General features: G+C 42.2%; 1 protein-coding gene across 2 annotated transcripts in view; it reads left to right on the top strand.

Moving 5' to 3' along the window:
* Nucleotides 1-23918, top strand: part of ZFYVE9 (zinc finger FYVE-type containing 9) — a 391527-nt gene that overhangs the window by 141320 nt on the left and 226289 nt on the right. For both annotated transcript variants that reach the window (XM_069232671.1, XM_069232672.1), the window contains 2 exons: nucleotides 13223-13328; nucleotides 19984-22076. In XM_069232671.1, the coding sequence (XP_069088772.1) occupies nucleotides 13259-13328; nucleotides 19984-22076 (2163 nt within the window). In that variant the 5' untranslated portion in view covers nucleotides 13223-13258. The remainder of the gene's footprint in view (nucleotides 1-13222; nucleotides 13329-19983; nucleotides 22077-23918) is intronic.

The raw sequence follows: 23918 nt of genomic DNA, 5'->3' as shown, positions 1-23918 counted from the left end.
GTTTTTTTTGAGTTGCACTTTAAATAGAAGTAATTAGCAATTAAAAAATCCGGAGAGAGGCAGGCAATGAGACAGTTTGCCGTATTCCGTGTCCAGTTGTTCTAGTGTCTTGCTTGGATCGGTGCTGTGTTAACCGACTTAATTATATTAATTCAGGTTCAGTTCATCATTCTGGACACCTAGTAACTGGCGGACGATGCGCTTGGCACAGTTCGCCTCCTTCGGTCAGTCGAGCATCTCCTCTCCGGTCTGCTTCATTCAGATGCTCTCGTTTCTGATCACAGCAGGGCGCTGCCTCGTCCAGCGCCTTGATTCCTGTTTTAATGTTGCTCCCAGCTGTGCACTGTCTGCTTTCACTTGTTCTGGTCCTCTATAGCTCAGCCTAATTAGAGTGGACAGCAAACTTTTGCCCTAACCTCAAAGGCGCTATTTTCCTCTCCTAAAAACTACCTTAAAAAAAATTTAACTTCTTGATAAAGGAAATTTACCTTTTGTAAGGACTTCTAATTTTGTACAAACCTGCCTGCTGCAGCCCCGCCTCCAAAACAACCATACATCGGAATATCAACAGGAGGAGTTCAGATCACAGCATGCAACACCGACTGTCCTGTAAACCTGGGGCCGGGATCTTTTTTTTACCGTGAATTAGGGTTCCACTGTCAATGTTACTTCTTGAAAGACATCTCTTCTACTAAAATGCTGTGATGTGTATTGAGCAAACAGTCTGAGATCCATACCTCTCATGGCTGTTTTCCAGACTTGATAAGTTCATATCTGTTTCTTCGTTACCATGTTTTTCAGGGTTGAAAAGTACATAGTCATATTACATTTCTTATGTGCCAATGTGGTCTCCATCAATCAAAGAGGAGAAAATAGGTGTCAAATGGGCCTGGGATTGAGAACGATAGAGAAATAGTAAAGAGAAAACACACTGCTGTAGCAGGAAATAAACATTTTAGATAGTTTCAGTCCATCATCCCCCTTCTCCTTACTTTTAGAGCTCAGATTCTTCAGGGTTTTGCAGAGGTCAGCTCCCGGGTAATAAAATAGATAACAAGGACCCCCACCTTTACACTGAAGCACCTGGCAAGCTTTCACATGTTTTGATGTTAGTGTTTCCTCTTTTTAGAACCATTATGCCATAATTTGAAAACCTGATGTGTCTGATTTTATTCGTTGCAGTTCTTTTTGAATACCCTTCAGTCTTTGCCTGGGGATATAGTTTTTTATTTGTAAAGATCAGCACCTTTACCCTTATAAGAACTTCGTCTGTTTTAGCTGCAACAGTCGGCCGCACTCTTTGGTTGCAATGCTTATCACAGTGAATATGGTGTTGGTGTTCGGATTATGACCCCAGACCTCGCCACTTATTCCTTCTCGTCAATACAATTCTCTCATGAGAAGAAGTGCATAGGCATGGCTTCCTATTTAAAGAACTATTGGATTTTTCCTGTTATCTCACAGTATACAAATGCAGCATCATCTCACTACCACAAACTATCTTACACAAAAAATCGTGGTCTTTGGTGGCACCGGATATCTTGGAAGAAAAATCCATCTGCTTCTAGAAGTACCTACCAACTTTCAAGACGTAATCAACTTGCACAGATTTTCTCTGGAAATGCTTCTAAAATCTAGACAGCACTATCTACCTGGATCAAATAAGGGGCCTCCTTTTCCCTATTCAACAAATGTGTAAAAATATTCCTCCTCTGAACTATTATTTCATATACTTGAGAACAAATGATCTTTGTTGTTTTTCCCTTATCTTTGATTATTTAAGATTGCCTTCTCTCCTATATTATTTAATGTTATATTTCATTCTTCTCTGTTGTCTCTAACATTCACTCAATTTAACTTTTACCCTTCTATTGTAAAGAGCTCTGAGGGTTTAGCCAGTGCTATAAAAATCAAAACTAAAGAAAATAGGTGTGTCCATCTGTTTCGGACACTTTCAGTTAGTGAAATCCCACAATACTTGTATTAGATGTATGTGCTGGACTTTTTTAGACATGATCCCAATTATTGTGCAACTGAATAATTCACCAGGTTGAAATCCAAGACAATTACTTTGTTGGTTGAGCCCTCTTATACTTTGCTCTGTTGCCACATTTCTTTATGACATGTACTCCAACTTAGGCTCCGTAACCATAGGTTCAATATTGTTAAGTCTTTTGGAGTAGGAATTCAGCCTGAAATTAAGAAGTGTGACTACTTAGTGACAGTACATGTTTTTTTTTTTGGTGGTTGTCATCCCTTACTTGGTATCCGGGCCTGAAAAAATTCTCTTCACCTTTCCTTACCCTCCCTTATGTTCTCAATTGGCAGCATTTAGCTTACTGTTCTTTTGCTCTCTTTCCTCTTTGTACTCTTCTGTGCACTCACCACTGGCATACATTGGAGAACTGTGTTTATAATCTTCAGGCTTAATGTCCACTATAACAAGTCACACTAGTTTCTGCTTTTGCTGAAATTCCTTGCTCACTTACCTTCCCCCATCCATACGTTTAAAATTCTAAGGCACCCATTCAGAGTTTGGCTGAGCAGGAGCTCTGCTTTAAATTGGCAGAGCTCCACCCCTTTTAGGTGGAGGGACCACAGATTGGCTGTCAGTGGAGCCATCCATCACAGGTATTTTGCCTTTGACGTGTCTAATGGACCTCCTAATTAGGGTAGTCTACCTGATTTATATTTTCCCCTCTCGGATCAGCATGCGTGTCACAGCTGGTGCAGGCAGGACCTCAAGATGGGGCGGGCAGTCCTCTGATGGTTGAACAGTGGATAGGACCTCCACAACCCAGCAGGCAGGCGTGTTGACCGCCAGGGTCTTTGAGCTCCTAAATTTGCAAATCAGTCAGGCTGGTTAAACACTTTACCACATTAAGGAAGTGTTCTATTCTGTTCTTTACAACTTAGTGTATATATCAACAGAACCAGCAGTGTGATCTTGAGGGAACTACACAAGCATCCTCCTTTTTGATATTCCACAAATATCTGTTTGCTCCAAAAATGTGTCCTGTTAAGGGACTGTGGAAATATGGTCAATGTCATATGCTTTCCATTCACTAACTTGTTGGCAAGTTCTTACTTGAGTTGCATGTGACATTCATTATGCATGCTGTATGCTGCATTGTTCTGTTGAACCAACAATTACATTATTGCATTGTCTAGTGCTGTCAGCATTTTCACGTATGAACATTCAGGGACTTTTTAATGTTGACGCTATCTTAGAGTTTCTGTTGTACTATAGCATTTTGCCTGTACCAATATATTTTCATTCATCATTCAGTGATTAGATATCTAGAACATCTATGAATGTTCTTGTGTATATTAGCCAACACGAGCCTGCGATTCCATCTTCCAGTTTGGGATCAAGATAAACGTTTTACTGTTCTTTACTGGAGGTGGCATCAGAAGAATTTCTGATAACAGTGAGACACTTTTCCATAGTTGCCATACAGGGAGTGGAAAAGTTCTATCTTCTGTGTTTCATTTTCTTTTGAGAGTGCCTGGAGAGTCTTAATTACATCACTGGATTGTAACTCTTCACAATTTAGCATTAGTTCAACAACAAGAAACTGCATCGTTTTATGGAACATGCAACTCTCGGGGCTCCTTAAGGTTTGTAGGACAGTGTCCATCATGTAGAGTACCGATTTTACGTATAAAACCACAGCCCGAGTCAGTGTACCACTTTCAGCCAATCCATTCTAGCATACTGCATAGTTGGCAAGAAATCTCCACTACTGTGGGGGAATCTCAGAAGATACCCAAGTGAAGATCTGTAGGCTGAAGCATAGAGTCCATTTTAGACTTCAGTGGATGCCAGAGAAAGTGCCTAGTCATAGACTGAAAGACTCCAGTCTTTGGTTGAAATAGTAATGCACATGTATGGAGTTCGAAGGTCCTAAGCTCAGATAGTTGCTGCACTTGGTGTGTATTTGTGTGTATTTCTGTTTTTAATCTTTAAGGCCCCCAAAACATTGTGGTAGATACTATTTGTGCACTTGTATTTATATTGAAACTACATTCCTGATCAGTTTTATTGTGGTACTCCTCTTACATTCAAGTAGTTTGTATAATTCAGTTTTCACTGCAATAGTCTCAGGACATTTTGAAGGTGCCCTTTTAATAAAGCTCTTCTGAGGCGCTTAACCGTATTGGGTAGTGCTGACTTTGAATGCAGCAAAATACCCAGTTACCCATTCCCAGCAAGGGAACAATCTCCTTAACCACCCCTTCCTTCCCCTGTGCAGACTGGTGGCTCTGGAATCCTCAGGTTTTATAGGGCTCTCTGTATTTCATAGGCCGAATTGGGTAATCATTGCCCAAAAGCACTCTAAAATTGTCATTTATTACCTACTGCCAGTCATGAGTGGTTATACAATGCACAGTATGGTCACTGTGTTAACTGCTGCCACGCGCATCAAACTAAATGAAACGTATTGGAATGCAGTACCTATTGTAAAATATGCCCACCTTTAATGTTTTCCAGACTGTCAGTGGCACTTATCTTCAACTTCGTCCCATAGCATCCTTTTTGCTGGGACAAACAGGTAAACCAGTGAAAACAAACTTCCTTGCATGCAGAGCTACTGAACCCAGTTCATCAATATTCATCTGGTACTGGCAGCTAAGTAACTCCATTAAACTTTGTCCATAGACTTATTATGGCCCATTATTCAAAAGGTACAGTAGAAGATGTATTTTCCATGTACACTGATTATGACACATGGATTTGTAAGTTAAAATTGTATTTTGGATTAGGTTGCAAATTAATGTCTCAAAACCTACGCCAAGGTGAGATCCACATAAAGACCTACCCAACACGTTTGTTCCCACAGATGATGTTGCATCTCTGAGGGTAAATAATGTTTTGTTGTCAAGGTATCCACATTCTTCAAACACACAAAAGGTGATGGGAGGATTCTTGCAATAAGTCTAACTACTGGGAGTCTCTCAGTGTAGCATTCCAACCCATTATTGTTTTGCACACAATGCTTCCACAGTTCCTTCTACATATATCAATGTAATCTGAGCCATTTATTGTGGCAAAATTGTGCTTGCAGTCTCTCGATTTAGTATCCAGGAATTTCCTCCGAAGGTCTGTACTTTAATATACTAATAGTTTCTACAGTCAAGCCCTTAGTCCAAATTACCCATAACTGCTTCTCTGTTTCTAAATTAGACCCATTTAATATGCGCTGCCTACCCGGAAATTAGCAGTTTGGAAAACTAGCTTTCCACTTTCCATCACCCTTCTCATAGGAAGAATATTAGGCCTTGTCTCAGAAGGTTGTACATCCTGTGTCTGTAAACAACCAGGTTAACCCTTGCGGTCTCCTGGCTGCGGCAAATCGTTGATCAGGTTTCCAGGATTCTGACCTTTTATTCTACTGCTAGTAAAAATACCGATGCGAGACTAGCAGCTGTATTGGACGATGAGGCAACATCTTTCAGAGCCATCCTTTTACAAAATACAACCAACTAAACCAATAGGCTGTTCTTACTGTGAAAAACAATTGATACAATACTGTTTAAAAACACTGCCTTGTCACAATGTTGCCTCTTGATGCTGAAAGTCTAAAGCATCAATCAAAACTGAACTGTAAAAATAGCAGATAATGTTGCTGGAGGAGTCATGCTTGGATCAGTCTTTAAAAGCTCTACTTGTGTTCAGTGTTACCTGAACATAAGAATCGTCTAATTGGAGACTTGAGCATCTCGTCCTGATTGCATATTCACCATAGCAGCAAGCTCTAGACTCAACCACATCAGGATTAGTTTTCTGCATTCCACTATGAATCCACTGCAGACAATATTTTTTGGGCCGCAACTGCTAAAAGTAGGATCATCACCGTGGCACTCTCCTTATGTATGTGCAGATTGCTGACCAAAACTCCTAGGATGTTCAGAAACGTGGCACAACAGGAATTAAGTAGCTGGTTCAAAGTTTTCATAGGGCTTCTACCATAACGCCTCATAAAAGTGAGAACTCTCATATATCCACCCCCCAGCACAGGCATTGTAACTTACAGTATCTGTAGAGTAAGCAACTCTTATTAAGGGCGGTGTGATACCTCCAAAATCTTTCTTCTCCAAAATCTGAGATAGACCTCATCATTCATCATTTGCAGCTGCTGTCTTCCATGCATGTTCGTGGTTGAATATCTGAGCCCTGTTGTGCAACTCTTTTGCCACTTTGTTAAATGGTCTGCGATGTCCAACAATTCATCATAAAACTCATATAGTGTAGGGATAATTTTATTCTTTGAAATAAATTTACCAAGGCATCTCTGTAACTGGATGGTTAGGTGCGGTTTCTTTTTACCTTTTCTGAAGATTGCGATAGTTCTTGCTTTAATCCAGACACAGGTTTGTAATTTCAAGCTCACTTTGCTGGAAGTTACTTATATTAAAAAAAAAAAATCTCACACCTGATTCTTCTCCATTAGGTCATGGTCATCTTCTGACATACTCCACAATTCATAATTATTTTCCATAATGTCAGTCTGTTTCCATCCTTTGCAAGGCTAAAATGTTTTTTCTGCTGCTGTTGTGTTTTTTTTTTCACTCATGAGTGTGCACGTTTGTACCTCTAAAAAAAAATCAGCTTTAATGACTTAGTAATGTCATCTCTGAGGAAGCAGTTGGTCCTTTTTTCAGTTACAGTTCTACTTGAACTAGAAGTGTGAAGTACAGTTATAACTCAAGTGGATCATGTGTCATGATAGATAATGAATTTCCAGCGTGCAGAGCCAAGCACATAAGTAGCTGCTTTAGTATTGGGGTACCAGATTCATAAAAATACTTTTTATGTCTGTTGCAAAACCCATTGTTTATATTATCAGGACTGCAGCCAAGCACATGCTTCTGTTTTGAATGCATACATTTTAAGGAGATGAACAAGTGGCGAATTGAGGTGCTAAAGATTTAGCATACATACACATTAGTTTGGGTAGCCAACTGAATGAAATCATGATCATGAAATAAGACAAATGACGGTCTCTATGGGAACGGTAGTGTGGCTTCATACATATTCAATGTGGCTTTATCTGGAGTGTTTTGTACACATCCAGTAGGTACTTCCAGATGCAGATTCCTTACCTTTGAGATTCCCCCAGACGTCAGACTAGATCTGGGGAATTTTCTGAGCAGTACTTCTGCATGCTGTTAGGTGGCATTGATTGGCTCCGCATCTGTCATTGGCATCGTCCGCAACAAATATGACTTTGTGGTTCCTATACAGACGCCACCCCACAGCGATTATGTCTGTTCCTTTCTTTCTGCTCCAGCTATCGCTGATCGGAAGAGAGCTACCCCATAGTCCTTTTTTGACTGGCATTTTTTGACTTTGTTGAAGATTTATTTGCGTTTTTAGCTCCTGGTGCGTCGAGGATGTAATGGAGAAAGACTGTGTTAAAGTCCAGCAGATCCTTTCATCAGGCGAAGTCCGTGACAGATCCGCACCTTGTGTGTTGTTGTTGCTGTTTTTGAGCCATCTCCCAACGTCCTGCTCCAACTGTTGGGTCATGTATCAGGAGGCTTTGAGGGAACGATCCCTGAAGCTAATGGCGGCCCGGCACTCGACTCTGCAAGTTGCGATCTCGTTATAGAATAGAGGAAGGTCTCTGGATCGGTCGTGGAGTGCTCCATCGCCATCATCCCACTCAGTCGTCGAGGCAATCGGGTAAATCGAGGCACAAGAAAAAGTCTAAGAAGTCAAGGCGTTCTTCTACTTCTCCTCGTCCGTTGGCCGACGAGATGAGGGAACGTCGACATTCTAGGCCTCACTCTGCTGAGCCTGAGCCAACTCCGTGCTTCCCCGAGTTGCCGGGAGCAGGAGCGACACTTACCCAATTAAGAGTTTTATGAAGCCATGCACCTCTGATCGCCATTTGTGCCCATTCTTATCCCAGACTCTGACACGGAGCCAGATGGAAGTTGTACGACTCTGATGCTGGCAGGAGCCTTGTCTCCTATTTCGGACAATGTGCCGTTTTCTTATGAGCTAGATTACTGTGAGGAATGAAAGGGGTTGCTGGGCCCTCTAGATTACCAGCTCCAGGAAGCTCTGGAGAGACGTTCAGACTTGGGTGAAGCCAACGGACAAGATACTTCTCCAGATACTCGCATGCTTTCTCCCCGTACCATAGCTATGGAAGAAGGGGATTCCCATTCTATGGTGGTGAGAAGAGCAGCTGAGGCCCTGGACCTTGAGTTGCCTTTGGTTGCAGTCAGGACTAACCTCCTGACAGAGATGCTTCAACCTGGAGCTTCCTCCTCTGAACCCATGCTCTCGTTTGAGGCCCTCACAGATGTCCTACTGGGTACTTGGTCCAAACCCAGCACAGGGGCACCTGCTAACAGGACAGTTGCCCATCGCCCTGCTCCAGGGGATTCAAGTTTTCTGACGTGAAGCCCCCCCCCCTTTGAGAGCTTGGTTATCTAAGTCTCCACTTCGCAGGGCATTTCCTTCCACAACCCTGGATAGGGAATCCAAAAACCTGTATACACTTGGGAAGTAGATTTTCTTCCAAATGCCTTTTGGGCTGTTACTCCCATATGCTGTGGGATATGATTGCAACAGTGCTGCCACAGGTCCCGGAGGAGTACTGGGCTGTCCTCTCAGGCAGTTGCCGATGGGAGAGATGCAGCAAAGTTCACCATCTGTTGCGGACTGGACATGAATGACTCACTAGGCGGAGCGGTTTCGTAGACAGTGGCCCTGAGGCTCCATGCCAGGCTGAGGGAATCTGGCTTTTCTGGGGATGTCCAGGTTACTTTGATCGATTTGCCCTTTGGTGGCACCCATCTCTTTGGAGACCAGGCAGACCGAGCGCTTCAAGGATTCTCGAGCTACGGACAGGTCCTTGGGCTTCACAGCAGCCCCTCGTCCCCCTCAGTATCCCTTTTGTAGCTACGGAAGGGGCCTCCAACTGCTTCCATTACCGGACAGCCACCATTCCGTGTATGCTGCCCAGCCTCTGCGTGGCCGAGTGCTTAGGATCCACCTGATTCGTGGCTCAGGGAGCCAACAGTCAGGCCAGTTCGCCACTCCCCCATCAACCCCCTGCAGCAGCCTCTAAGCCTTCCTAGGCTGACTCCCCACCTAAGGCCATTCGGAGACAGGACCCTCCATCACCTGTTCTGTTGGCAATCCATCTCATCAGACAGGTGGGTTTTGCAGATAGTATGAAGGGCTACTCTCTCCCCTTCAAGACAACCTCTCCATCCATGCCACCATCCTATGATTGGATGATGGAGGGTAACTTATCCCTTTTCCTTGAGGATGTTACAGCTCCCTTGGCCAAGGGAGCCATAGAGAGTGTTCCCCTGCCAGAAGTAGGTTGTGGTTGCTATTCACGCTACTTTCTGGTACCCAAAAAGAACAAGGGCCTCTGTCGTATCTTAGGCCTTCGGTCCCTCAATCATATCCCAAGTAGTTGTTCATGAGGCTCACTCTAGCTTAGGTTCTATCTGCCCTGAACCAAGGAAACTGGATGGTACCGTTGGGTTTGCAGGATGCTTATTTCCATATTCCTGTTCTACTGACCCACAGAAGTTACTTATGGTTCACGATTGGCCATGAGCACTTTCAGTTCACCGTGCTCTCTTTGGCCTTACCAGCGCCCCTCGGGTGTTCACAAAGGTGATGGTGGTGGTAGCAGCTCACTTGTGCGGATCAGGGGTTTCAGTCTTCCCCCTATCTCGACGATTGGCTGTTGAAGGCAGGCTCGTCTTAGGCTGTCATCTCCCACCTCCAGACTACGATGAACCTCCTGCATGCACAAGGGTCACTATAAACATAAAGAAGTCGCACCTGATTCCCTCTCAGATGCCCCCTTTCATTGGAGCTGTTATGGACACAGTGCAAATTCCGGCTTATCCTCCAGAGCAGCGAGTCAGGATATTCAGGCTATAATATTGATGTTTCAGCCTCTAGCCTGGATTTCGGTGATAATGACTCTGAGGCTGCTGGGCCTTATGGCCTACTGCATCCTGCTGGTGACACATGCCAGATGGCATATGCAGGCTATGAAGTGGGACCTGAAGTTCCAGTGGGCGCAGCATCAGTGGAATCTCTTCAACAAGGTCCAGATCTTGGTGGGAACTGCACAAGATCTGCAGTGGTTAACAAACAGTGATTGGGTGAGAGGGGTAAACCCTCCCCCTTCCCCAAACAGATCTGACAATAGTCACAGATGTGGAACTCCTGGGATGGGGCGACCACCTGGGGAAGGTGGAAATCGGAGACATCTGGTCTCCGGTGGAACCCGGACTCCTCAACTATCAGAGCTCTGTGCGATCTGGCTAGCATTGACGGCATTTCTTCCCTCTGTCAAGGGGAAGATGGTGCAGGTGTTCACGGACAACACCACTACCAGGTGTTACTGCAATAAGCAGGGTGGAGTGGGGTCGTGAACCCTTTGTCAAGAAGCTCTGCACCTCTGGACATGGTTGAAACAGCAGGGCATATCCCTGGTGGCTCAACATCTTGCAAACTCTCTGAATGCCAGAACAGACCAACTCAGCCGAAAATGCCTAGCATATCACAAGTGGTGTCTCCATCCGGAGGTGGCGCAAGGACTCTGTTGTCAGTGGGGAGAGCCTGCAGAGAACACGCAATATCAGCAGTTTTGCACATTGGAGTCTCCAAGGTGGCAATCGTTCGGAGACACTTTTCGTCTGAGTTCTCAAGGAGATCAAGAATGATCAGGCACAAGTGATCCTTGTGGCTCTGGACTGGGCACGGAGAGTCTAGTATCACAAGCTGTTGATCATGTCCATCGATCCTCTGATCCGACTGCCCCTTTGGGAGGATCTTCTGTTGCAGTAGCAGTGGAGGATTCTGCATCCAAACCTGTCCATTCTCTGTTTTTTTTGCGTAGAGGCTGGGTGGCAACAGTTGACAGCTTTTCACCTCCCTCCCAAAGCCTGTAGCGTAATTTTGGCAGCCAGCCACCCCCCAACAAAAAGGGATAAGCCTGTCATTTGAAGAAACTTGCGACATGGTGCACAGACAAGTCTGTTGACCCCCCTCCGGGGGCCCCCTGTCTGAGGTTCTGTTGTTTATCCTTTCCTTGGCTCTGCAGGGCTCTTTTCTGGGCACCCTTAAAGATTATTTGTCTGTTATTTCTGCTTTTTTAAGGTTTCCTGATCACCCTTCTTTCTTGTAGTCCCCTATTGTCCATACGTTCCTCAAAGGTCTCACACATCTTTTTCCTTCATCCCCATTCATTATGCCCCAATGGGATCTGAATTTGGTTTTGACATTTCTGGTGAGCCTCTCCACAGTTGACCGCTCCGGGTTCTCACTTTGAAAACTGCCATCCTTGTGGCAATCACATCTGGCCGCAATGTGAGGGAGCTGTAGGCATTGTCATCTAAGCCGCCCTACCTTTCCATGTATCCTGACAAAGTGGTGCTTCACACTAGGACTTCTTTTCTGCCAAATGTAGTTATGTCCTTTCATGTAGGCTAATCTATTACCTTGCCTACTTTTTAGACACCCCCACATCCTTCTAAGGAAGAGGAGATCCTCTACCGCCTGGACTCCAAAAGAGCGTTGCTGTTCTACCTTGATCATACAAAAGAGTTCCTGGTGGATGATCAACTCTTTGTCGGTTATGTGGGTGTGAAGAAAGGTTGGGCAGTACAGAAGAGGACCATCTCTAAACTGGTCATACTCTGCATTAAGATCTGCTGCGTGCTGTTCAAAAACCATCATCTGAAGGGTTGCATGCTCATTCTACCCGAGCTACAACTGCGACCACTACATTAGCACGTGGAGTTCCAGTCCTTGACATCTGTCAGGCAGCAACGTGGACTTCTCTGCACATGTTTACTGAACACTACTGCCTGGACAGTCAGGTCCGTAGGGATGGGTGCTTTGCCTGTTTGGTCCTGCAGGACTTTCTAGTATGATCATGGTTTGCAGACTCATCTCCGTGGATGGTATTGCTTGGGTATCTATTCAAGGGTGAGGAATCTGCGACTAGAAGTCTCTATCAGATGAACAAGTTACTTAACTTCTGTAACGCCTTATCTGGTAGAGACAGTATCTAGTTGCAGATTCCTTATCGATTCTCCCCCCTCTGCGAACTGATTTCTTGGAGCAGGGACTCCCCTTTCAGGGCCTTAGCTTTGACATACCAGTAGTCAGTGTTCTTTATGGCTCTGTGCCTTTGGTGTGGAAAGTCGTGAAAAGAACCTGGCGTCAGCGCACCAGGACGGTGCCTATATAGGATCCACAGCGTCGTCTCTGGTGCAGACGACGCTGTGCAGATCGGTGCCACTTAGCGGCGTGCAGGGGTACTGCTCAGAAAATTCTCCGGATCCAGTCTGACGCCTCGGGGAAACTCGGCGGTAAGGAATCTGCAATTAGATATTGTCTCTACCAGATAAGCCGTTACCGAAGGTAAGTAACTTGTTCATCTGGAGAGTGTATTGCCAAATAGTTAAAGATAGTTTTATGGTACTTTAGAACCAGAATACCAAAATAAAAATGTATTCCATAAATTGTGGTACTTGAGGGACAAGAATCTCAGCATGAATACATTGGAGAAAATCATGACTGGGAGGGTTAAAATAGATATTAAAGGGATTTATTGGTGCAAGAGACTACTAGTATTCCAGAAAATAGAACTCCTAGAAGTATAGATTATGGCATCAGAGAAAAAATATTTTCAGGTAAACATTTGAAGTGGCCTAAATTTGAAGTGGCCTAAATTGAATATAGCCCCACTAAAGAAATAAGAATGAAGAAAAACCACTAACCTAAAGTATAGTTTAATTTCCCATATAAAATTGAATGCAGGACAAGGCAGAAAAAGTCTAGTAGGTCAGAGCTGAACAGCATAGGGAGTGAGTCAGCTTCAGAAAATGGGGTATCTCTAGACCTACAGCTAGACCAGCACTTCTCTGCTTGTGCATTTTCTTCTTCAGGGAGTAGTAACAGGAAGGAGAACTGAAAATCAGTTTTACTGAGTTAGTAAGTGGAAAGCCGGCTACAAACCGTGATCTGGAAATCATGTGTAGTATTTGAAATGGAAACCTGATAGGTCTGACTAGCTTTATCTGCTGTCAATTTTTTTTGTTTTTATGTATTGTGGAATTTGTGAAGTGTACCGATTCCCTTAACATTTAAGTTTTGTATTTGTTTGAATAATGTTAATTGTTTGCGAAATACAACTATTGAGTACTGTTTGTCTCTTGTTAGGTTTAGGTACAAAACTGGATGGTGTGTTTTTGACAAATGGAGAACTACTTTCAAACAGAGTCGTATAATCTGGACAAGGTGTTAGATGAATTTGAGCAAAACGAAGGTAAGCATGAGGTTTTGTTTGCAGCTAATTTATTTAATACTTGTATCTGCATAGGTTTAGGCATTGGGAGTTCTGTCACTGCTCTTTAAAGAAACTAAACAAAATCCAAACAACTCAAATCCTTTCTTGAGGGAGAGCAACATTTTCACGAAAGTCATCACTAACGTACGTGAAAATAGGCAGCCAATCTCTGGCAAGATACCATACATGGTGCACTGAGAAAGGGTTCGTTGTATTTATCCTTCAGTGCCAGACTGGCGGACAGTGGGGGAAAGGTTACCTATTTCTCACTCTGCAGGCTGTTTATAGAATCTGCTCATAGAATTAAGGATAGATGTGATGTGCCCCGAGCAGACATTGCCCTGCTTTCTTAGGCACCTCTGATGGCCGACGAAGGATCTATGCAGAAATTAGGTCATTATTTTACCTGTCACAAAAATGTGATAAAATCAAACTCTTGTGTAGAGAGGTTTTTCCAGAATATTAAGCTAATAAACGGGGTCGACCTGCCACATGATTGAGAGTTTTGGTTTTGTTTGTTTTATTTTTGATTATTTTAGTTTTGTTGGGAAGAGTGGGAATATAGGCAACACCGCCCAAAAAAAAGACTTATTGCTCAGATATGTTGGTCACTGCGAGACTGCAGTCATCAAGTTGTGGAAAAATCAGGTTTGTCTAATAGTGAATGCCAGTAATGGGGGATTTAGATTTGTGTGACAAAAGAGAAGATAACTTACAGAACCAAAATGTGCAACACTTGAACATGTGAGCTCCTAAATTATATCCCACGGTCATTTGTACCGCGTAGGGTTGACGCTCCTCAGTCAGGCTTATGGTTTGTTGTTAGGGAGGTGGAATGTTACAACAGGAACCTTATTCAACTTGCTTCAGTTAGTCTACTTAAACCCAAATTCTATTACTTTCAAGTCTGCTGAAATCTCTTATATGAAAAAATTTGATTTTGAATTAAAATTGAAAAGGTGTGCATCCCAGTTTTCATAGGAGTCGAAAATGGATAAAATCCACCACACATTGAAATCTTGTAGTAACGTTAGATTGCCCATGACCTTATGACAATTTGAACGCTTAACGTCCTGCAGTCCCTTAGAGATGGAGTCTGCTTTGGTTTCAGACATTTTAAAAGCTGGGTTCCATTGTTTGAAAACCCTTTCAGGTTTTTGGTTTCCCCCATGCAGCAGATTTGCTTTATTGTAAGGTTTTGTATGGCGTTTGGGCATTGGGAAGAGATGACTTCAGGATGTTACCCCTTAAGGCAAAAACACCGTTCATGAAATTCTGTTGCACTAGTATTGGGTGCTACTTATTAACGGCAACAATGTGTCTGATATAGCTATTTATATCACTTGGGCCGGTTTTAAGTGCTGTAAATATCACACTTAACTATTATCCTATTTAATGGTAGTGTATTTTCCGACCTTGGGAGAAAGGAATGCCTATGATTCGGACCTGTATCTTCAGATAACTGTGGATGTAAACACGATCGGAAGTTGGTTTTCTGTTTGAAAAGTACATAATGCACTTGCCACTGTCAATTTATTTTCGTATGTGTTTCACCACAGAATTTTGTTTTGGGACTGCTAGACTACTAGAAGGAAATGTATCCACTGATGTGTATGGTCGAACAGAACGGATTTTTACGAGCTATGACTAAACCAAATTAATTAACATTTCTAATCGTAAGGAGGAAGATCAGTGAATTGGAAATCAGAGGAGAATTAATAACTCATTTGTAGAAATTAACCTCTAATAGTTCCCTTACTTGGAAAGCTGGTATTGCTGTCATCAGGAAAGCTCACATTAATGTATCCATTACTCTGAGGCACACTTCCAAGTAAGTGTGTTTGGACCTGCTTAGGGTTGCTAATGTCTTCGTTTTAAATAAGATGTTTTTGGATGCTGTCACCTTGTAGATACTGTAATTAAATTACTGTTCTATGTTTATGTAAATTTGTCCGTCGATTTGCTGTTCTTCCACATAGTTTTAAAACAACTGATTATTTGTAGACATGCAACGACAAATCAGTTAAACATTTCATACTCACACACTTAAACATTTTTTTCTTTCCATGTATCAGTTTTAATATTTTAGTGCTACTTACCATCAGAATGCTGGAGACACAACAGAAGATCAACACCAACAGGTCCAGTGCATTATCTACCCAACATCAAAATCACACATTGGACCCGCACACGGCTAAATCCTCCCTCTCTGCCGCTAAGACCCCTTCATTGCCCATTTTCTTCTACATTAGCATCACTGGCTGGACCTCCACACTCCAGCCCCCCACCCCCCGCTCCATGCATTAGACAATAGACGATGTGATATTCAAGATAAATGAACTGTCTGTAATTGAAGATCTGGGGCCATATGTACGAAAGCTTTTTCCCATAGACACAGAATGGGTAAAATCCTTTGGTACATCTGGCCCCTAGTGATCATTTGATGCATGAGCTGATGTACTGCCAAGAATGGCATCACCAATATCTCATTTTAATTCTATAGCACTCTACTTTATTTCAACAGCATACTTCTTTTACAGAATTATAAGGATTTGATTTTGCTTTTTAACATCGTTTCCAACTTAACTGGCAATGTTTATATTCTTGTGTGATATCCTTCTCATCGAACCATGCTCTAAAATATTGTTCTCCAGTGGAAGGTTCATCTAAGCCCGTACATTAGATTGCTTGTTACACTTTCTTTCAAATGCTTAATATGGTGACCTGGATTGTTTGAACTAGGGCCTCTGGACTACTTGTATGTTTGCCAGTTGCTGCCTGCTTGTAGGCCTTGGCACTAGGCTAGCACTCGCTGATCCCTGGCACCTGGTCTAGCCTGGAGGCAAAAAAGAGATTAAAAAACGGTGACATGCAGAATGGCAGCTCTACACTGCCTATTAGCTTGTGTGCTCAACCTGGCTTCTGTATATAAACATATAATTTAGGTTTAGTTCCCATCCATGCGTTGATAAAAGCAAATGGTATTAAACTAGGGTTTGATATGTAGTTTGTCCTGAAAAGACTAAATCACAAGTATAGTTCTTTTTTAACTGCTTAGGGGCTTAATCTGATTGATATATATTACTGCTGGAAGCCTTGAGGCTTCCCTCACATTTGAGACTGCCTGCCAGAACACAGCTGTGTGCATTCAAGGGGAATGACGCCTTGATTCTGGAGACATGTGTTGGCAGTAAATGTGTCAAGACGGTCCAGTGTCCTGTGTCCTACCTGCAGTGATCTTTTCCTGATGGCTGACCCTTAGGGAGGCACCCTAAGCGGAGGCTGTATAAAAAGAATAGAGAGAAGACTTTTTCCATATCTGAAAAGTTAGCTCTTTTTGGGGAATCAGGCTGTTGCTAGGGAAAACCATAGGGCCAGACTTGCATTATTACGAAATAAAGTACGTTTCTGTAAATATGATGCAAGTTCATTATGACCAATGCAGCAGTTGCCTGAATTTCTTTTGGCTTGATCGAGGTAGGTATCTTCTAAATTGATTTGCGGTGATAAATGCAAGCCTTTGTCTCTACTACCTGTAGAACCTGTGAAAGGTCCACATGGGTTTGAGTGATTACTGTTCCTACCAGGAGCTACGACAGAATAGGCAAGGTTGATTTTGTTCTATAGCTCTCAACTTCTGTTTGGTTGACCAAACTCTTTTTCAGAGATGTGACTAAAGCTCTTTTTTCTCTCTGGTAGAGCAAAACATTGTTCCAGTTTAAAATTAACGATTCTGCACATTCCTTCTGCATGATTTAGTTCAGTAAATATATCAATTCAAGAGGTCATTAGGAAAAACGAAACCTTTACTTAGGATTAAAAGAGGCAATTTGTGTTCATTACTTAAAGGTTCAAATAAAGCTGGCGTGTATTATAATCAGATGAAGTGCTCCTAAAAAATGTTTTGTGATAAGCAGAAGTATAATAGCCGTTGGCGGTGTTCAATATTTTTCGTTGAGTATTTGGATTTTATCCATAAAGATGACGTAAAGGTTATAAAGTATCTATTTTGAAAATTTAACAGGGATTTTAAGGCGGCGGCTTTACAAAATATATTTGCAATTCTAAAGATGTCCTTCAATAAAAATTGTCCCCAATTAAATAGCATATTTTTAGCATTTTTACCATTAACTTTTCGATACATTGCACAAAGTATCTCTGTTTTATTCATTTGCTCAGTTCACCATTTATGTTCTGTGGCTCCTTTTTAGATTTAGCTTATTGAAGATCAGGGCAAACTATTGCGAGTATTTTTTAAGAGAGCACGTTTTTACTATCTTATTTTAGGTGAAGTTAGGAAGTGCCAGTATTATTTCTTTAATAAGTTTCTCAAAGCTTGCGGGGAAGAATGTCTGTGTTTGGGCCTCAGTGACACTGGTACCACTGTTGTCAAATCCAAATATTTTCACCATCTTTTATAAACTTTGTCTTGGCCAGAGTCATGGTCTGAGTCCGAGATCTGATTAGGAAATTTCAAAGTGGATAGCCTGAGGGTTAGTTCTGGATGCAGAGATAAGTGCCTTTGCAAGGATAAGATGGTCTGGGTTGAAAATGATGAATAGTGTTGTCACTATGATGTTTGTCTTTAATAAGATGTACAAAGTTTAAAGTGTCAAGGTTTGTGAGACAGGTCAAAAAACACTTTTCCAAAATTATAAAATTTGAACAAAATGTCAGCAATTCTGTCTACCAAGTTTAAAAAAAACTCTAGATCATGATCCATAATTAATAAGAAAGTCTAATTCAGAATTCCTTGGATAAAGGCAGCTTCACATCCAGTGATGTTAAAATTAGGGATATCGCTAGTCTGGAAACACTCTGAATAGATACATTTCAAACCTAGCCCATTCATGTTATTGTGAGGCAGAAGTCTCGGGGCACTAGTATTCTAATATTGCAGTTTTTACTCCTCTGTAATTTTTCCCCTTTGAGGGCATGACATCCCCCATGAAATCAGTTTATTCCAAATTGTTTTGTAAGTCGGTCACATACGGTCTGTGTATGGAGTGGCTTGATACACAGAACTCATGTGACCACATTTCCTGGACCGAGATGTTGACTGCTACTTTTGCTTCTCCAGACAGAACTACTAATTACAGTCTACTGTTACAGATTTCCTAAAGACATTTCGGGGCCATATCTTCTCAAAAGAGTTACTTTGAAACATTATCTAAGCTAAATGACACTAAAGCCTTGAAAGGTCCCAGGCCTGCTCACCTCAATGGGGCGAAACACGTGTTTGCTGTTCTGCTTTGGTCTACTCTGTTACTATTGCAAAGAACAAAGCACAAATAATTTTCACCAAGTCATCATCTTTTTACAGTTTTCTTCTTAGTTATATATGTATATACAAACATATTGGCTACTTACTTAACTACTCATGTACATAATATATGTAATACTGTATTCTACAAATTCTAATGTAATTATCCCCGACTTACAAAACAGTTTGAAATACTCCCCCAGATGCATAATTGGCAAGGATGATTTTGAACTGGGCTTGGAGCAGTTTACGTATCAACATATCTTTGTCTTTTGTGATCCAGGATCTTGCAATGCGCACTAAAACAAGACAAAAATTAAAATAGGAGTTCAAATACATTTTTGCCTTGTTTTTGTGGCTGATCATGTGTTCAGTATCATAACCCTAGAGAAATGAATTCATTACATGGCAGTCCCAGGCACACCAGCCTCACGTGTGTGTTTGGCAGGGGCTTAGCATGTGTCTCCCACACACAGATAAGCTCCCCTCGGCACACTGTTACACATACATAGGCATACTCATTCTCTTCAGGGGAATACTCCAATGTGGCACACGTGTGGAGCTTCCTACAGGACTCATCAGTGTCTACTGCATGAATTTCACAATGACAATGTGAGGCACCACCAAGTGGTCCTTTGCCTGACTGTATTTTTCACACACTCTGGCCCACATTCACATACCTCCTGGAACTGATTCCTCTTATTTGGCAAATCCGTGATACCTAAAGTTCGTATTAAAGCAAACTATTTCATGCGCATGTGCTGAGTACAGGATTTTGAGCTGTTTTTTTTTATTTTTTTTTAATTATTACCATTTATCACACCAGAAAACACCTGTGCTCAATTTGACTTCAACATTAAAAACATTATTGTGGGCTGTTGAAGCTGTTTTTCTTATCCAGGTAAATAGTGGAGTGGTCAAAGTCAGTCTGAACCTTTTTTTTTATTTTATTTTTTTAATCCTTTCACGCAACTTCACAAATCTATTCTCATTTGGGCAAGCAGGTGAGCAATGGCGCTTCAGCCGTGCGTTTCAAATTGCTAAGGTCTATAACTTGAGGCAAAAAAATAAATTAAATAAAGTCAAGCTGAACGTGTATTTTCTGTGCCCTTAAATGCAGTTATGACTCACCATTGTTACCTTTCCTCATACTTATCTCCAATCCTGCCACAGGCTTGCTTTCACGAAGAAGATTCTGTAACAATAAGGGACAGTGGCATTCTCACTGCCTTTCAACTATGTCAATAATGCTTTGCAACTTTTTAGTTGGCCAAATGGTAAAAAATGCTTGGCTTTAAAACTTGCAAATATGACTGATTTCTTAGCCAGGGTATTTCCTATGTGCTTAACATTAAAATATTTGTTTTCCAGATGAGAACATTGCATCCCGCTTATCGAATTCAAAGTGGAGTCAAATTCTGGACCCTCCCTCTCACCGTCTGTCTTGCAATCCTGCCCTGACCAGTTTGAGTCAAGTACCTGTTGAGACACAGCACCAGGTCATCAAATCGATCACCCTGGCACCTTCGTCTATGGAGAGCACAGGACATTTTGCTAATGGCAAAGGCAGGTCAGAAGATCCCACAATGTTGATTGGCAAGCAGATGATGGCCGAGGATCCATTAAATAACAAAAGCAGTAGACTTGATGCCCTTTGCAACAGCTCTACCGAGTCAACCGAGAAAGTGTGTGCAGACGTAACCTGCTTTCCAGAAGAGAAAAATGTACTTTTAGTAGCAGTAACACACAACTGTGACAACAGGAATCTACCAAGTCGGGATTTGTTGGGTTGTAACAATTCCAACAGTGGTTCTCTTGTGGATTCTGTTGGTCTTGCACCGGACTTTAAAAATAAACAGTGTAATCAGCTGAGTGTAACTGCAAATGGACCCACTTTTGAAGAAGCCAATATAGAAGGCCAGCAAATATTGCTGAATGAGCAACTTGTTAAAAATGATTTAGTTAGCAATTCGTGGATTAAACAAGTTGATAGTGTAGCCCATACTAGTCCTGACTTGGAGTCAAATTGTGAAAATAATAGAGGTAAAGATTCTCTGTATCGCGAAATTAAAACTACAGGCATGAATGCAGTGACTTTGTCACAGAAAACCATTAATGAAGCTGTTAACATGCATGAGAGTTGTGCGTTAGTTGAAGATTCTTCTAGAGCAGCCAGTTCTCTGGTAACACAAGCCGAAGTCAAAAAGCAAACTCTGCATTCAAATAATGCGAGCTCAGGCCGCAAAGGTTGCACCAAAGCAACAACAGTTATGACACCTTTGAAAATGGGAGAGCCTCCGCTGTGTGACATGATACATTCTAGTGTGTCTGAGAGGGATGACGACAGGAATGAGTTAATTGCTGATTGTAATGTCAGTGAAATGGAAACTGAAGTTGTGAAAGGGCAGAACCGTCCATGTACTTTGGGGTTATCAAGCCATGAAGAGCACTTCTCTGAACCTAAGAAGATGGCTAGTGGGGAAGGGTCATTACTGAATGGAATGAGCGATGACCAGAAAAAGGCAGATGTTGAAGGGCTTGAGGTGAAACAAGTCTTTGAAGAACCACCTGGCACCCAGAGAGAGACTGGGTACAGCGAAATGGAATCATGTCTAGAGATGGCGGTAGAAGGAACATGTGCGAGTGAGCTGGAAGAATCTGTTCTCTCTGTTGTTCTAGGTAGATCAACAGGAGGCTCCCTGTCAAATGGTTGTAATTCCTATGGAATGCAAAACTCAGTGGTGTCTCCAATTCCAAAGACTTTACCCTCTAAAGAAGATTCAGTAACAGAGGAGAAGGAGATTGAGGAGAGCAAGTCCGAAAGTTACATCACTATTTATGAACAACAAAGAGGTGATGAGTCCTTAGAGGGGAGGGGAGTGCTTGGGCACAGCAGTGGTGACCAAATGAAGAAAAACTATGTACATAATATGTGCAATCAGGTGCCATCTGCACAAGGCCCAACATCACCAAAAATATCAAATAATCTGCCCACCACAAGTGTTCCTTTTGGTGGTGCCCGACCTAAACAACCCACAACTCTTAAACTGCCAATTCCAAAGCCTTTGTCCGACCAATTGCAAAGTGACCTGGTACCCCCAAACTGTGGTATTACCAGTAAAAATAAAAATGAATTTTGTAAAACAAAATTGGGGGACAGTCTTGCGGCTGATAAATGTCATGACAGGAAATCAGTAAATAGTCCACCTCCTGAATCTAATGGACAACATTTTGGGGAGTTTAACACTGGGATCACCACTAGTCCTTGCATTGCTGCAGCACCTGATAGTCCAGACAATGACCTTTTAGTTGATCAATATGGAGTCCCCACACGAAAGCCTTTTACCACTCTGGGAGAGGTGGCTCCGGTATGGGTCCCTGATTCAAAGGCATCAAACTGCATGAAGTGTGAGGCCAAGTTCACTTTCACAAAGAGAAGACATCACTGCAGAGCATGCGGGAAGGTAAGCAGGTCTTCAGAAGCAGACTTGAGTAAGAATGTCAGCGTGCGGTCAATGTCAGAATCTAGGTTTCCTAGTTTCTCCTTGGCACAGGTGTTTTTTGTAAGGGACTATGCTGGCTTCTGTTTTGATGATATGTTAATTATGTCCTTTGATGGCCTACCCTACACTTAGTGTCTTAGAACCTTTCTTGAAAATGGAGAGTGGTGTATCAGGAATATCTATTTTCCTTGTGAAACAAGATCTTACAGGCCTTTGTGGGTAGGAACTCATTCCTGTTGGGGAGTCAGAAACATACTCTGGTGTTTTTAGAGGGGGGCGCCTAGATCAGTCAGTTCTGACAAGTTTGTAAACTTGAAAACTGGGGTAGCTGGCACCACTACAATGGAAAACCAGTTGCAGAAGAGGATACACACAAGTTGCTCTGCTTCTGCTTTCTATCAGAAATATGTAGGGGAAGACTTCTAGCTATAATAATTCATAAACAAATGTAAGAGCCTTGCTAAGGTGTGCTTCCACACTGTGAGTGCAGTCTGGTGGGAGGAACAGCATCTGCACATATGCTAATGAAGTAGTATCAGTGGGACATCTGCAAATGCGTAAAGATCAACCACAATTGAAATCTGTCAACCACATCTTGAACGCTTTTTTGTACTAAAATTTAGGTTTCTAAACGGAACAGAAGGTGCGAATTGTGAAGCTTGTGCTGGGGCCTTTCAATTAAATGTATTTACAGAGACAGTTGGTATGAAGTAACAATACCAAAATACCCTTGCTTGATTTAAATCCTAAGGATACGAGACGTTCAGTCTCACTTTTAGCTGACAACATCCTATTACCTCTTAGAACATGTTACTGGTGTATTATTTAAAGTGGTATTCTCTCCAGTTAAACATATGCTGGGATTACTAGTTTACATGGAGCTAGGAGAGGGGAGTTACCCTGTTTAGTACCATTCTTCTGTCCTGTCGTAAATCATTCTACTTTCACATACTCTACTTCGACATCTTCATAAATATTTTCTCTTAGATTGTGCAAACAACCTTTCCTCTTTGTACACAAATGGTCATTTTGATTGCACAAACCCTCTATATTATTGTCACAAAAGCATGTTTGTTGGCCCCTTCGTTATAAATACAACATATGTTTAAGTAAACGCAAGTAAGGCAAATCTTTTGGAAATCTTTCCAGGGTGCATTCTGTTAGTGTCCTCCTTCCAATCCTTGTCAGATTTTTTCCAGCTCAATGTAACTCTTGCACTTTCAGTGAGTTTCCAGCTAGTTCCTCATGCCAAAACACTTGCAAGAGCTGGTCTGCTACTGGCATAACATTAGCAGCTCTGGGTAGCAGGGGGCGTAGTTGGGACGAGAAAACGTATTCACAGCCTAGATACCCCCTAGAAAAGCATGGGTAGGTCTCATAGCAACATGGTTCAGAGCGTGAGGAAAAGCATTTAGGAGCCAATCGGTAATAAAGATTTGATCCAACCTGGTATTGGCCATAATTAATGTACAGGCACAATCATATAGTAATGGAATCTCTTGCTCCCCCAGCTTCATAAAAAGGAAGCCCTTACTCTGCTAAAACCAACAGCCACACAAAGTTGAACTCGCTCATCTCAGTTTTGAATTAAGGTACCCTGTTGCTTGAGTTACTTTGGTACCTCAGTATTCACAATCCCTTGCCATAAACATGTGCTCTTCCTCCGAGTAGAACCATCCCCACACTGTTAGATTTGCTGCCCGTCTTTCAAGCTTTTGTCTTCCACCAAACGTAGAGTCCATTACCCACCTCCCCCCAATGTCACTTCCACTTTGCATGGTCCTTATGGCTGGCTCAGTCTCT

The sequence above is a fragment of the Pleurodeles waltl genome, chromosome 4_2 (assembly GCF_031143425.1).
Source record: "Pleurodeles waltl isolate 20211129_DDA chromosome 4_2, aPleWal1.hap1.20221129, whole genome shotgun sequence".
NCBI lineage: Eukaryota > Metazoa > Chordata > Amphibia > Caudata > Salamandridae > Pleurodeles > Pleurodeles waltl.
The sequence above is the reverse complement of the archived record's forward strand: the minus strand, read 5'-3'. Positions and strand labels throughout refer to the sequence as shown.